This window comes from Populus alba, chromosome 17, assembly GCF_005239225.2.
Source record: "Populus alba chromosome 17, ASM523922v2, whole genome shotgun sequence".
In the NCBI taxonomy this organism is placed as follows: Eukaryota; Viridiplantae; Streptophyta; class Magnoliopsida; order Malpighiales; family Salicaceae; genus Populus; species Populus alba.
The window spans coordinates 21,288,300-21,303,839 of record NC_133300.1 but is presented as its reverse complement, the minus strand read 5'-3'; the positions used below and the strand labels follow the sequence as shown (position 1 = coordinate 21,303,839).

The 15,540-nt window shown below is 36.2% G+C and overlaps 2 protein-coding genes across 2 annotated transcripts; both read left to right on the top strand.

The window, feature by feature from the left end:
- The first annotated feature begins 7,575 nt into the window (after positions 1 to 7,575).
- LOC118047162 (kunitz trypsin inhibitor 5) lies at positions 7,576 to 8,436 on the top strand. Its single transcript, XM_035056350.2, has one exon. It carries the CDS (start codon positions 7,626 to 7,628, stop codon positions 8,244 to 8,246), a length of 621 nt encoding a protein of 206 aa, XP_034912241.1. The 5' UTR covers positions 7,576 to 7,625; the 3' UTR covers positions 8,247 to 8,436.
- Positions 8,437 to 13,059: 4,623 nt separating this feature from the next.
- Positions 13,060 to 13,892, top strand: LOC118047165 (kunitz trypsin inhibitor 5-like). Its single transcript, XM_035056352.2, is given in 3 exon segments — positions 13,060 to 13,196; positions 13,198 to 13,257; positions 13,259 to 13,892. Coding segments are annotated over 3 exon segments (621 nt in total). The 5' UTR covers positions 13,060 to 13,079; the 3' UTR covers positions 13,703 to 13,892.
- Positions 13,893 to 15,540: the final 1,648 nt, after the last annotated feature.

The following is a 15,540-nucleotide window of genomic DNA, read 5'->3' as shown; positions in this document are numbered from 1 at the left end:
TGACGTTGGTCTCCTTACTTCTTTCTCAATGGTTGCCGAAACAATGTCCAATTTTTACTTCTCTAGTTTGGGAAAAAAAACACTTAATGTTTCAGGAATATGAAATAGCTGAAATTAAAATTTTGAGTATCCAACCCTGATATTCGAATAATATATCATTTGATACAAACTCATCTCTAGACAAGCAAACAAAACCCAATCTCAATTATTAAAAAAAAAGTGTCTCCTCCTACCTATTAACCCATTTTTTTTCTACTATTACAGTATGAGGCTTACCATGATGCTATGCATTAGGAAATCCAAGCCTGTTCTCTAACGACACCTGGTCATTGGTTCCTTTTATTCTTCGATGAATATTGTTGGCAGTCGATAGGTGTACAAGATAAAGAATTGTGTTGATGGCAATATTGAAAGGTATAAGGCGTGTCTAGTTTCCAGAGGTTTTACTCAGTAAGAAGGCATTGATTATTCTGAAACTTTTAATCCTATTATCAAGCTGGCGAACATCATATTAGTCTTCTCCATTGTGGTTTCGTGTAATTGGAAGATATATTAGCTTGATATCTATAATGCCTTCCTTAATGACATTCTTGACAAAGAGGTCTACAAAAAACAACTCCCGGGTTTTGTTGACTCTGCCTTTCCTTCTCAAGTGTGCAGATTGTATAAGTTGCTATATGGTTTTAAATAGACTCTGCAAACTTGGTACACTCGTATGAGTAATTTTCAACTCTCTATTAGCTTTCACGCCTCCAAAGTTAACACCTTCTTATTTATCTTATATGTTGGTGCTACTATCTTTTATCTTCTGGTTTATGTTAATGATATTCTGCTTACGAGTAGCAACTCTAGTATGCTTCATTGTCTAATATAGTTGCTGAGTTCAGAGTTCAAGCTTTATAACTTAGGTGAAATTCATTATTTTTTTGCTATTAAGGTTCAGTTCACCAATATTGGTCTAATGTTATGACAACATAAGTATATTCTTGACATCCTTACTCGGGCTGGAATGACTTATGCAAACTTGTTGATACTTTTATCTCTACTTTCAAAGTTATCATAATGCCAAATCCATTGTTTTCTAATCCTATATGGTTTTGTCAAATCGTGGGTGCTCTTAAATATCTCATCTTTACGAGACCACATATTTGATTTTCTGTTAACAAAGTCTATCATTTTATGCATGCGCATACATATTCTTATTGGGTTATTATTAAATGCATTTTGTGTTATCTTCAAGGAATGATAGCCTATGGCTTACATATCACTCGCAATTCATCTTTTGTGTTATATGGCTTTATGGATATGATGTGAATAATTTAAGAAAGAAATAAAAGAAGTAAAGAAGAAGAAGACAGAACTTTGGATAATTATGCGATATATCCTTTATTGAATGCCCTTAGGCTTTATATACAAGAATGAATAACAATAATGCTGAAAAGAAGGAAAGTGATCCCTGAAAGGAATCCTTATTATCTGCAAACTTGACTTGACTTAGTCTGTAACAACTTAGCGATAAGCATGATCCACGTCCATATGTCTCAACGTGCCCCTGCTTCTGCCACAATCACCTATGTTGCTATACTCACGCCCACATTACTATGTGTGCACATAACATTCCTGCCCCCTTAACAATCCTTGTCCTCAAGGATAAAAGTAGGGTAGGTCTTGGTAAATCTCCTGACATCCTCCCAAGTGGCATCTTCCACTGGTGCACCCGCCCATTTAATTAAAATCTCAGGCTTAGGACGGTATTGCCCCTTGTGAACTACCCTGCGGTTAATGACAGCTTCAGGCTGTGGAAGAATAGTTATTGTTTCTGATACAAGAGGAAGTTGAGCGATTGTGGGGGGAATGGATCCCAAATATTTGCGTAGCAAGCTAACATGGAAAACGTTATGTATTTGTGAATCTAAAGGTAACGCTAATCTGTAGGACACTGATCCTATTTTTGCAGTGACCTGAAAAGGGCCAAAGAATCGCGGAGCTAGTTTCATAGAGCTGCGAAAGGTTACTGAAGTCTGGCGATAAAGTTGTAGCTTTAGGTACACATAGTCACCAATATCAAAGGAAACATCCCGACGATGTTGATCAGCCTGACATTTCATTCGATTTTGCGTGAGCAAAATATTTCTTCGCAGCTCACGAAGAATGTGATCCCGATCACGCAGGTGTTCATCCACAGCTTGAACCTTAGAGGTGCCGGGAACATAAGTTAATAAGCTAGGAGGTGGAACACCGTACACCACCTTAAATGGTGTCACCTTAGTGGAAGAGTGGACAAAAGTGTTGTAGCTGAATTCTGCCCAAGGAACCCAGTCAAACCAGGTTCGTGGTTGGTCCCCTGCAAAGCAACGTAAATATTGTTCTAGGACCCTGTTAACCACTTCAGTCTGGCCATCGGATTGAGGATGGTAGCTGGAGCTCATACATAACCGTGTGCCTTGGAACTGAAACAGTGTTCGCCAAAAAGTGCTGAGAAATACCTTGTCACGGTCACTCACAATAGAGGTAGGGATGCCATGCAGCCGAACGATGTTGGAGATAAAAGCCTTGGCAACGATAATGGCTGTATAGGGATGTTTTAATGGAATGATATGGGCATACTTAGATAAGCGATCCACAACTACCATAATGCAGCTATAGCCATGAGAGGAGGGCAGTCCTTAGATGAAGTCCATGGAGATGTCCGTCCAGACTTGAGTTGGCACTGGTAGAGGTTGGAGTAACCCAGCTGGTTTCATGTAATTAGTTTTAAAATATTGACATCTCTCACATTGCTGCAAGAATTCTTTGACCGTGTGGTGCATATTTGGCCAAGAGAAATCTTCCTTTATACGGGCAAGTGTTTTATGGAACCCAAAATGCCCATCGACAGGAGTTGCATGACAATCAATCAAGATCTGTGGAAGAAGAGTGGACATGGGGCTTAAAAAGACTTTACCTTTCCTGAACCATACTCCATCGCGTTGAACCATGAATGGGTTGGTTGACTGGAAGTTAGCATAAAATGGGTCCTGCTGCACTTCCTGTTGTAGGGATGGCCACTAATATGCTCGTGGAGCAGAGATAGATAAAAACTGGAATTCCACTACCCTGGACAACGAATCAACGCCTTGGTTTTCCGTTCCCTTCTTGTACTCAATCACATAATCATAACGCAGTAGTTTAGATAGCCAATGTGCTTGTGCTGGTGTGGTAATTCGTTGCTCCAAGTGATATTTGAGACTCCTCTGATCCGTGCGAACTATAAAAGGTTTCCCAAGCAAATATGGACGCCATTTCTGAATAGCCTTAACGATGGCTAGCATCTCTTTTTCATAGGTGGATAAGGTTAAAGAGGAACCTTTTAGTGCTTCATTGAAGTACGCCACTGGTTGGTTTTGTTGGGAGAGAATTGCTACAAGTCCAATGCCATTAGCATCACATTCAACCACAAAGCTTTGAGAAAAATCTGGCAGCCACAGGATTGGGGATGAAGTTAAGGCTGCCTTCAACGTGCTAAAGGCCACATCAACCTCTTCATTCCATTGGAATCCCTCCTTGGTCAGCAATTGGGTAAGCGATGCTGCGATACTTTCAAAGTGACGAATGAATTTGCGATAATATCCAGCCAACCCTAAAAAGCTGCGGACTCCCTTTGCCGTTGCCGGTGTAGGCCACTCATTGACCGTTTGTATCTTGCTGGGATCAACAGAAACACCTTTTTCGGAAATGATATGGCCGAGGTAGTCGACATGTGTAAATCCGAATCGACACTTAGACTTTTTAGCATACAATTCATTGTCTGCTAAAATTTGCAAAACAGTTTGTAAATGAGTGAGATGGTCTTCCCATGATGTAGAATAAACCAAAATATCATCAAAGAAAACCAAAATAAATTTCCGAAGATAGGGACGAAAAAGGTCATTCATGAGGCTTTGGAAAGTTGCGGGGGCGTTAGTGAGACCAAACGACATGACGACAAACTTATGATGCCCTTCATGTGTTCGAAAAGCCGTCTTTGGAATGTCTCCTTCTCGTACCCGAATTTGATGATAGCCGGACCGTAGATCCAATTTGGAATAGTACCTGGATCCATGCAGTTCATCTAAAAGTTCATCGATCACTGGAATTGGATATTTATCTTTGATGGTAATTTCATTCAAGGTGCGATAGTCAACACAGAATCGCCAAGCCCCATCTGCCTTTTTGACTAGTAAAACAGGTGATGAGAATGGACTATTACTTGGCCTTATCAAATCTGACTTCAAAAGTTCCTGCACCATTTTCTCAATCTCGGTTTTTTGGTAATAGGGATATTTGTAGGGTCTAACACTTACTAGTCCTAAATTTGGCTGCAATGGTATATGATGGTCATTGGATCTTTTGGGGGGTAAACTAGTAGGCGGTTCAAACACATGAGAGAATTTGGAAAGAAGGTTATGCATATCAGGAGGGTGTTGTATTGGGTTATTACCTGGATAGGAGAGGAGGATTTGAAGAAAAAAACCAATTCCCTGTAGCCCTTGGAACTCTTTGTCTGTGAAAGCTGTGTTGTCAATATGCCTTAGTCCATGCAGGGTGTGTGTTTCTCCCTGCCATTTGTAGCTCATCGTGAGCTTTTTGAAATCCATTTCAATGGAACCAAGAGTTTCAAGCCATTGTACACCCAGCTCTAACTGACAAGCAGTGACTGGAAGAATATAGTAATTGGCAGTGACGGTTTGCCCTTGAATGTTTAGTGTAAGACCTTGGCATTGTCCGTTGCAGGTGATCTTCTTCCAGTTAGCAACCATGACCAGGAACTATTTGCTGCGGTTTACGGTTAATCCAAACTTGGATACCACCGCTTGATCGATGAAATTGTGAGTACTACCTCCATCAATGAGCATTGTCACACTTTTGTTCTTCAAATTGCCCAACACATGTAAGGTTTGAGGGTGTTCGGCACCAAAAATGGCATGAAACGAGATTTTTGGCATGTCTTCAGAGTTCAACATATCTTGAGAATCATCAGTGCTTTCCTCAAGGATCGTGTGGGAAGTGTCTTCGATCATAAACAGCTGAGGGCGTTCGCAGCGATGACCTGGAATAAATTTTTCATCACAATAGTAACACAACCCTTTCTCCCTTCGTTCCCTAGCTTCTTGATTGGTTATCCTCCGAAATGATGTTGGAGAAGGAGTTGCTCGCTGTGATGGGGGTGGCCCCAAGACTCCTGCTGCTGAATTGGTGGGCACCCTGGACGTCAGCATGGTGTGTGATGTCGGTTTGGAAAGCTGGCTTTCTTATGTAAGAGATTACGTTCCTCAAGCAGTCGTGCAACTCCAATTACATCAGCCAATGTGTGAGGCTGTTTGATCTTGACATCGATACGAATTTAATCTCGAAGACCAGCAACAAAGCATCCTATAAGGAAACCTTCAGGCAGGCCGTCAACTTGATGGGAAAGTCTTTCAAAGGCTTCTTGGTAGGCTGCCACAGTGGTGGTTTGTCTGAGACATGTGAGGGATTCTGATGGATCCTCATATTCTGTGGGTCCAAAGCGTAGCAAGATTGCCTGGACAAATTCGCTCCACATGAGGGGTCCTCGAAACTTGTTCAACCATCTATGCCATTGAAGGGCAATAATTCCATCCAAGTGGAAAGAAGCTAACTGGACTTGTTGAGCAGGTGTAATATTCTGAAAATCAAAATATTGTTCTGCTTTATACACCCAACCTGTAGGATCATTGCCATCAAAACATGGAAAGGAGAGCTTGAGTTGTGGTTGTGGCTGACCATTGGTGTGAGTGACCGGGAAGTGTGGAATTGTGATGATCCTTCTGATGCGAATGGGTTGATTTCAGGAGAGTTAGGATTTGGATTGCGGCTGGTGCGAAGAGCTTGTAGTTCAGTTAACAATGCTTGTAAAGCAGAGTTTACCTGATCAAAACTTGATTCATGCCTAGCTAAGGCTTCATTGACCTCATTGCGGAATTCGGCATTGCTTTTTCCACAAGTGTCCATAATGATAACCTGGCTCTGATACCACTGATGTGAATAATTTAAGGAAGAAATAGAAGAAGCAAAGAAGAAAAAGACAGAACTTTGGATAATTATGCGATATATCCTTTATTGAATGCCCTTAGGCTTTATATACAGGAATGAATAACAATAATGCTGAAAAGAAGGAAAGTGATCCCTGAAAGGAATCCTTATTATCTGCAAACTTGACTTGACTTAGTCAATAACAACTTGGCGATAAGCATGATCCACGTCCATGTGTTTCAACGTGCCCCTGCTTCTCCCACAATCACCTCTGTTGCTATACTCACGCCCGCATTACTACGTGTGCACATAACAGGATACAAATTGGACAAGTAGTATTGATGATCATAAATCTATGATGGTTCCTTTTTTTTTTTTGTTAGACACTGATTTATTGAAATCAAGTAAGTAATGTATAGTTGCTCGCTCCTCTACTGAAATTGAGTATAAAGCCTTAGTAGATGACAATGCTGAAGTTATCTGGCTTCAGTATTTATTGACAGATCTATAGATCCCTTATGTTTCTGATCCTACCATTTGGTGTGATAATCTTGATGCTACTTATTTATCTATGAATCTTATCTTTCTTGCTTGTACAAAACATGTTAAGGTTGATTATCATTTTGTACATGATAGGGTTGCGAAGAAAGAGAATCAGATTTGTTTTATCTTCTCCTAGGATCAATTTGCATATGCCTTCACTAAGCTATTTTCTACTACTTATCGCTTCAAGTTTCAGGTCAATCCTCTACCCACGGCTTGAAAGAGCATATTATAGAATGTATATATTATTATAGACATTATTCTAGTATTGTAATCTCTATCTTTACTATTATATATTGCCCTACCTAAATAAATAAAAAAGAATTGACTAACTAATAGGCAAGCCTCAACTGGTTCATTGAACAAATCCATTCACCGTGATTTATAATTAAAATAAACTTTACGCAATTTAAAAATTAGTTTTCTTCTCTTTTCTTTTATTTTACGATTATCGTTCTTCTCAATACTTGTTTTTTAAATAACAAGCCATGCATAGCGGTGTAAGGTGTAAACCGCAAACGAGAAGTATATAAGGTAAAATATTTAACTTTCATGGACAGCCAGGCAAAGTATTTGACTGATCATCCATTCCAATACACAGAAAATTATTAACACTGATTAGCGCATGATTTGTAGTAGCAGACAAGAAGTTCTAACTTTATTTTATAACCTCATAAAATTCTTCGACATTAATGCAACTTTTTTCAAAGGACAGAACTATATATGAATAATACAACTTTAGCTAATTAACTACGGAACTCCTCTCCCAAAAACAGGGTGTTGTTTTGGATTGTCCCGGTTTTATCAAATAAAAGATCATATTGTACGAGCTACTCGAGGATATAAAATATAAGATTAGGTTTGTACAGGATCTTTTAATTGACTTTATGGCTGGTCAAGCCACCAGTTTTCAATGTCATACACAGCGCTCCTTCAGAAGTTCTTACCAGCATGACGTCATTGCATCCATGCAGGCATCCCATTGTATTGCTAACTCTATAAATTAAAGCCTCTACCCACTCATTCTAGCATAAACACATCACCCACATTGAAAGCAACCCGTAACGACAATGAGAGCTGCAATTCTAGCATTGTCCTTCCTTCTTTTTGCCTTCGCTGCAGGTCTAGTGCCTAAGGTAGCAGCTACTGCTGCCCCTGAGCCAGTGCTTGACGTCACTGGTAAGATACTTCGAACCGGCACTAGTTACTACATCCTGCCGGTGGTCCGAGGGAGAGGTGGTGGGCTCAAAATGGCCAGCACTGGAAGAAGAACCTGCCCCCTTGCTGTTGTCCAGGAACGATATGAGGCATCAAATGGTCTCCCACTGAAACTCACACCTGTGAACACCAAGAAAGGTGTCGTCCGCGTCCACACCGATCTTAACATAAGATTCTCTGCTGCATCAATCTGTCACCAGTCAACAGCGTGGAAGCTTGACAACTACGATGAATGGACAAAACAATGGTTTGTCACGACCAATGGAGTTGAAGGAAATCCTGGTCCGGAAACAACGAACAACTGGTTCAAGATTGAGAAGTTCGAAGACAAGTACAAGCTAGTTTTTTGCCCTACAGTGTGTCAACACTGCAAAGTTATGTGCAAAGATATCGGGATTTTTGTTGATGCCAAAGGAGTAAGGCGTCTGGCTCTTAGCAGCGTGCCTCTCAAAGTTATGTTCAAGAAGGCTTGAAGATCATGATCGATGATGCATGCTCAAACACAATATCAATAAGCTACGCCATGTGCTTCTGTAGGAATAAATTCCATATTTGGAAATTAAAATGTATCTCATGTCGTTACATACAAGTGTATGTTGCTAGTGACTTGATCTCTTACTTAATAAAGAAACAATGTTGACTATTGTGACGTTGGTCTCCTTACTTCTCTCTCAATGGTTGCCGAAACAATGTGTTTCAGGAAAATTTAACAGCTGAAAAATATAGAGTATCGAACACTGATATTCGAATAATCTATCATTTGGTATAAACTCATCTCTAGAAAATCAAACAAAACCTATTCTCAATTAAAAAAAAATGCATAAATGAAACCTTTTTTTTTCCCTTGAAAATGAAGTTTTTCGTGCAAAAATGAAACAACCATGTTTGCCTTTTTACTTTATTTTGTTTTTTAATGTGATCTCCATTTTTTTAAGCCAACATGTAATCTAAAGTGGTAAGTTTCACATTGTCTCCTGATTAAGATTATGTCCATCGAAGGTGGGTGGAAAGTGAGGGTTTGAGTTTTCAAACCTTAAAAACTTATTTTTCAATTTTTTTTCATTGAAAAATAGAAAATAAAAACAATTTAAAAATCATGATAAACCCATTTATAACTTTAAAACACTCTTTTATGGGTGAAAAAAAACATGAAACTAAAAATAAATATAAAAAATTCTTAAGCCCAAATCTACTTTCTCTGGCCACTCTAGCGAGATGGCTACGGAGTATCTCTATGGCACTTCTCTCATCATTATGAACTAATTGACACAAGCTTAGATAATTTTTTTTTTTTTTTTTGAGGAATGGGTAGCCGACCAATTCTTTTTTTATTCCCTTTTGCCAATAATTTACTCTCTTCTCTTTCAAAATTAAAGGACTGAAACATGAAAAAAATAGTTCTGACCTAAACATAAAATACAAAAAACCAAAGGGACAAAAATGAATACAATGAGACCTTTGAGTGAAAATATTTAAAAAAAAAAAAAGAGGAGAAAAGGTCCCATTTATTTTTTATGCATTTTATTTTCAACTTTTTTCTTTCAATTATTTTTATGCTATAAATCTAAATCCAAATTCATTTAATCATTTATTATTATCTATTTTTGGGTCCTTGCCTGAGAAAAAAAAAATTAAAAAATATATTAGAATGAAAGCAAAAAATATGTAGTAATGAGAATAGGATGCTAGATTGCTCAGAAACTAGCCAAAATTGATCGAGAAAGTTTAAAAAAATACAAAGATTAAAATATGATAGTATATTACTGACTTATGAGAGCTTTGTTGATAAAGAAAATTCAATTTGAGGAAAGAAAATTCAAAATCAAATATTCATGGACTCAATTAAATTTTATTGAAGGTTTAATTGAATTTATGAAGGTTTTGATTAAAAGATAAATTGATTTTTAAACCAATTTAGGCTTTAATTAGAAGAAGTTAAAGTTCTAGGATCAAATTATAATTTTTAAGAGTTGATTTGGTCAAATCAAGGGTTTAATTGCATAAATATTAAAGTTTGATGGTCAATTAAGGACTTGATTGAATAAATCTAAAACCAAGGACGAAACTGAAAAGGGCGAGTAAATAAAGGGATTGGAATTGACTAAATTAGAGGCTAAATTGAAAGCTTGTTGATCAATGGAGGGTCAAATTGCATAAATCTAAGACCAAGAACTAAAGTAAAAAAGGCGACCAACATCAGGGTTGATGTAGGAATTTGGCAGGGATGCAATTGAGTTGATGGCTAAAATCAAAATTGCAATTGACTTAATTGAATAAATCAAAAATTAAGGATTGATTTGGAAATTGACACATTTTCCGCCACATTTTTTTAAATAAAACGGCGTGTTTCGGTCAAAATGATATCGTTTCATGCACTATTAAAAAAAAAAAAAAAGATCAAAGAATGGTGTTGTTTTGAATGGTACTGCTCTTTTTCTTTCTCTTCCCTAGATATGCAGCAGGGGAAGAAGAATGTTTTCCCCATTTTTTTCCTTGCTCTCTCTCTCCCCACTTGCCTCTCCCCTAACATAACCCATGCCCCCATATACCCTACCATCATAATAAGGAAACCAAGGGGAGCCATGCCCTGCAAATAGTTCCCCATTGCTCGCCTTACCCTACACCATGGTAGGGGTAAGGTGCCCCTTTCTTTCCTGTGCCTATAAATACATAAGGACAAATGACAGCCAGGGAGAGGGGAAAGATTTCAAAAAATCACAGAGAAGATGGTGAAACAAGGGGGGGAAAAGACCAACAAAAAATAGGAGAAAGGGGAAGGAAAAAAAAATCGAGAGATCATTCTAGGAGAGAAGGGAAACGAAGGAGAGGAGAGTTGAAAAATAACAGGGGAGAACAAAGGAGAAAAACAAAAAGAAATGGGGGAATGGTTTGAAATAGAGGAGGATGGAGAGTGGATGAAATGAAAAAAAAAAAAAAACAGAAGAAAGAAGGAAAATAAAGATTAAAATAGAGACAAACAAGAGAGAAGGAAAACAGAAAGAGAAACATAGGAACTAGGAAGGAACAAGAAGACAAGAATAGTAGGAGAAGACTATAAATAGAAAGAAGGATAAATACAGAAAACACAAAGAAAGGAAGAAAAATCATAGGCCAAACAGCTCCCTTAGTTCACAACCACCACCACCACCAACACCAGAAGCCACTAGCGCAACCAACGCCACCAGGTCAACTTCCTTCTCTTCCTCCTTATTCTTCTTCTTCTTCTTCTTGTTTTTTTTTTTTTTTTTTTTTTTCTGGTTGCCCTCCATTGTTTTGCAAATGAAGTGAAATAATTCACTCTCTACTATTCACATGAACAGTGGAAAGCTGCTTCATTATTCTTTGGGCCGGACAAGTCCAACCCACACTAAAATGCATTGGGCCGGGTCTAGCCCAATCAAATAAATTTCAATAATCCTTTTGAAAAATTTATGATTTTCTTGCGTATTTTTATGCTATTTTGTGTAACATTGGTTTGTAATTTTATACCATAAATATACAAATTCAATATTAAAATATTCGGCTTTCGTCGAAACATTGCAAATAATATAAAACAAAAAAAATATTTTCATGCATACAACCAAGTCTCTAAAAAAAAAATCGTGTTTTCATAACAACAAAAATTCAAAAATATATTTTAACATGCACTTTGGTTTGAATAACCAATTTATTAAAGTTATAAGGACGAGACCAATATTTTAAAAATACCTAAAAAACATATAGTCTTTCTTTGGTATCTAGGTTTACGAATTTATACGTAGAACATATTCCTGATATTAAAAAGGTATTTCTTTTATAGATTTTAGAACGGTTAGGTTTTTATCAGATAAAATAAGGATCTTTTTACCATGAAATTTTCTTAAACCGTGAACGTACCAGCAATTCAAAAACAATAAGACTCTAATTTATATCAGATAATCAATAAATGCAATTTATTTTAGGTAGAGCGTATTTAGAATGTTAATATTTTTTTTTTATACAATCAGTCTCTATGTCCGATCTCTAAGGCTAGTTAGGGTTTCTAGTTATCAAAATACTAGTTAAAGACTTCCATTCTCGCTTTCCATTTATAATAGATAAGAATTCCTTGTTTTTTTTTATTTTCCCGATTACTTTAAAACCAACAAAGTGGATTTATTTACTGTAACACTGTATACGTGCGACATTACTCTTAAACTAAAATTTTAAAATTGATCAAACACATTAAATTTGTTAGAATGTGCAAAGAAAAGAAAATCTCAACACATAAAACTTCATCAACATAGATATAAAGATATTTTATAAATTGGGACTTGCAAGCAATTTTTATTCATTTTAAAGGCACATGTACTTTTTTCTGTATTCAAACTTCTCTTGAACCAGTTGCTCTGACAGTAGCTGGTGGTTAGAGTTTGGTTTGAGACAGGGGGGTGAAAAAGAGAGAATGATAATTTCTGATATAATATATACAATGATAGTCTTCTTATCAATTTATATTGATTTAAGATAAAAACTATAATTTTTTAAAAAATTTAATAGACAAATATAAATTTAAGTAAATTATAGGATAGCACGACTAATTTTACTAGAGAAAATTTGTAGATCATAATAAAAAAAAAACATAACACTGTTCATTGAAGAAAGCCATCCACCGTGATTTACGAGGAGAAGAAAAAACCTGCACTTTAAAATGTGGTTTTCTTTTATTTTATATTTTAGTGTATAATATTGTCTTATCAATCATTGTTGTTTAAATACACAAGCCAAGCGATGCGATGTAAGGTGGAGACCGCAAACAAGAAGTATAGAAGGCAAAGTCTCTGACTTTCATGGACAGTACTTAGGCAAAGTATTTGACTGATCATAAACAGATTAGCATGAACATGATGTGTAGTAGCAGACAAGAAGTTCTGACTATGTGCCTCACAAAGCTCTTCAACATTAATGCAATTTTTGTCAACGTAGGACACTGTATATGAATAATAGTAATACACAACTTTAGTTTATTACCTTAGGAACTCTTGTTTTCCAAAATTAGGGTGTTGTTTTGGACCGTCTCGATTTTATCAAATAAAAGATCATATTGTACGAGCTAATCAAGAACATAAAATATAGGATTAGGTTTATCCAAGAACTTTTAATTGACATTATGGCTGGTCAAGCCACCAGTTTTAAATGTCATGCACAGCGCTCCTTCAGAAGTTCTTACCAGCGTCATGCATCCATGCAGGCATCCCATTGTATTGCTAACTCTATAAATTAAAGCCTCTTCCCATTCATTCTAGCATAAACACATCACCCCACATTGAAAGCAACCCGTAACGACAATGAGAGCTGCAATTCTAGCATTGTCCTTCCTTCTTTTTGCCTTCGCTGCAGGTCTAGTGCCTAAGGTAGCAGCTACTGCTGCCCCTGAGCCAGTGCTTGACGTCACTGGTAAAGATACTTCGAACCGGCACTAGTTACTACATCCTGCCGGTGGTCCGAGGGAGAGGTGGTGGGCTCAAAAATGGCCAGCACTGGAAGAAGAACCTGCCCCCTTGCTGTTGTCCAGGAACGATATGAGGCATCAAATGGTCTCCCACTGAAACTCACACCTGTGAACACCAAGAAAGGTGTCGTCCGCGTCCACACCGATCTTAACATAAGATTCTCTGCTGCATCAATCTGTCACCAGTCAACAGCGTGGAAGCTTGACAACTACGATGAATGGACAAAACAATGGTTTGTCACAACCAATGGAGTTGAAGGAAATCCTGGTCCGGAAACAACGAACAACTGGTTCAAGATTGAGAAGTTCGAAGACAAGTACAAGCTAGTTTTTTGCCCTACAGTGTGTCAACACTGCAAAGTTATGTGCAAAGATATCGGGATTTTTGTTGATGCCAAAGGAGTAAGGCGTCTGGCTCTTAGCAGCGTGCCTCTCAAAGTTATGTTCAAGAAGGCTTGAAGATCATGATCGATGATGCATGCTCAAACACAATATCAATAAGCTACGCCATGTGCTTCTGTAGGAATAAATTCCATATTTGGAAATTAAAATGTATCTCATGTCGTTACATACAAGTGTATGTTGCTAGTGACTTGATCTCTTACTTAATAAAGAAACAATGTTGACTATTGTGACGTTGGTCTCCTTACTTCTTTCTCAATGGTTGCCGAAACCATGTGTTTCAGGAAAATTTAACAGCTGAAAAATATAGAGTATCGAACACTGATATTCGAATAATCTATCATTTGGTATGAACTCATCTCTGGAAAATCAAACAAAACCTATTCTCAATTAAAAAAAAAAAAAAAGCGTAAATGAAACTTTTTTTTTTTTTTTTTGCTTGAAAATGAAGTTTTTCGTGCAAAAATGAAACAACCATGTTTGCCTTTTTACTTAATGTTGTTTTCTAATTAAGGTGGTCCTCATTTTTTTAAGCCAACATGTGATCTAAAGTGATAAGTTTCACTTTGTCTCCTGATTAAGATTATGTCCATCGAAGGTGGGTGAAAAGTGAGGGTTTGAGTTTTCAAACCTTAAAAACCAATTTTTCAATTTTTTTCATTTAAAAATAAGAAAAAAAAACAACTTAAAAATCTTGATAAACCCATTTATAATTTCAAGACACTCTTTTATGGGTAAAAAAAAGATCAAGAAACTAACGTACATGTCATTACCTGATTTTCCTAGTTACCAAGCAATGGGAGGAGAAGGATAAATTATTTCGTCTATAAATCAAGGTTGGCAATTCCGTTTTGGTAGGTATTTTATTTTTTCAATTGAAATAAAATGTTTCAGTTTTGGAATGTTTCGACATGTCGTTTCGAGGTTGTATTGTTTATATATATATATTCAACAACATAATTCAAATTCAAGATAAATTAATTATAAATTATGCAATACAAACATATAATGTCAAATAAATATAATTTTAAAAATTTAAAATATTTCTAAATAGTCAAGATTAAATAGATCTTTAACTTAAACTAATTCAATTTAAACAAAATATCAAAATATTATAAAAGTAAAATGTTTTAACAAAAAATATTTTAAATATAAAGTTAGGTCACTGTTATCAAGGCTAATGGAATCCAAAGCATCCCTTGTTTTGCTCAAATTCTTACAAAGTTTAAACATAAAAAAACAACATGAATATAAACCATATAAATTAGTGATAAATCTAATTTTAAAAAATTAATATCATTGTTAATGAAAATATTTATAATAATTTTCAATATTATTATTAATATCATTGTTATTGAAAATAATAATGAAAAAGAGCTTTTTATAAATGGATGGTTTAATTAATTAAATTGAACAATGTTCAATTGGATTTAATGGCTTTTCAAGAGCAGAACGGAACATGTGGAATAAAACCGGAACGTTCCGGATAGAATTTAGCCGAAAAATTCGAAACAGACCAAGATTTAAAATAAGATGAAATTTGTTCCGTTTTGTTTCGTTTTTTGAATTGGTATAGAATGTTTCGGTCATTTCAGGCGAAACGAAATAAAATTGACAACCTGGACATATCTAGAGATTATGTGGTTTGGGCCTTTTCTATCCATTGTTGGGCTTGTGCTTTCTCGTTTCGACTCTTAGAGCGTGTTTGACAGTGTGGTAACGGTTGCTTTTCAAATAACTTTTCATGTCAAAATACATGCTAATGATGTTTTTTTTATTTTTAAAAAAATTATTTTGACATTAGCATATCAAAATGATCCAAAAAGTACAAACCGCATTAAATTTTAGTAAAAAAAAAAACTTTTGAATTTTTTGATAACGCAGTTTCAACCGCG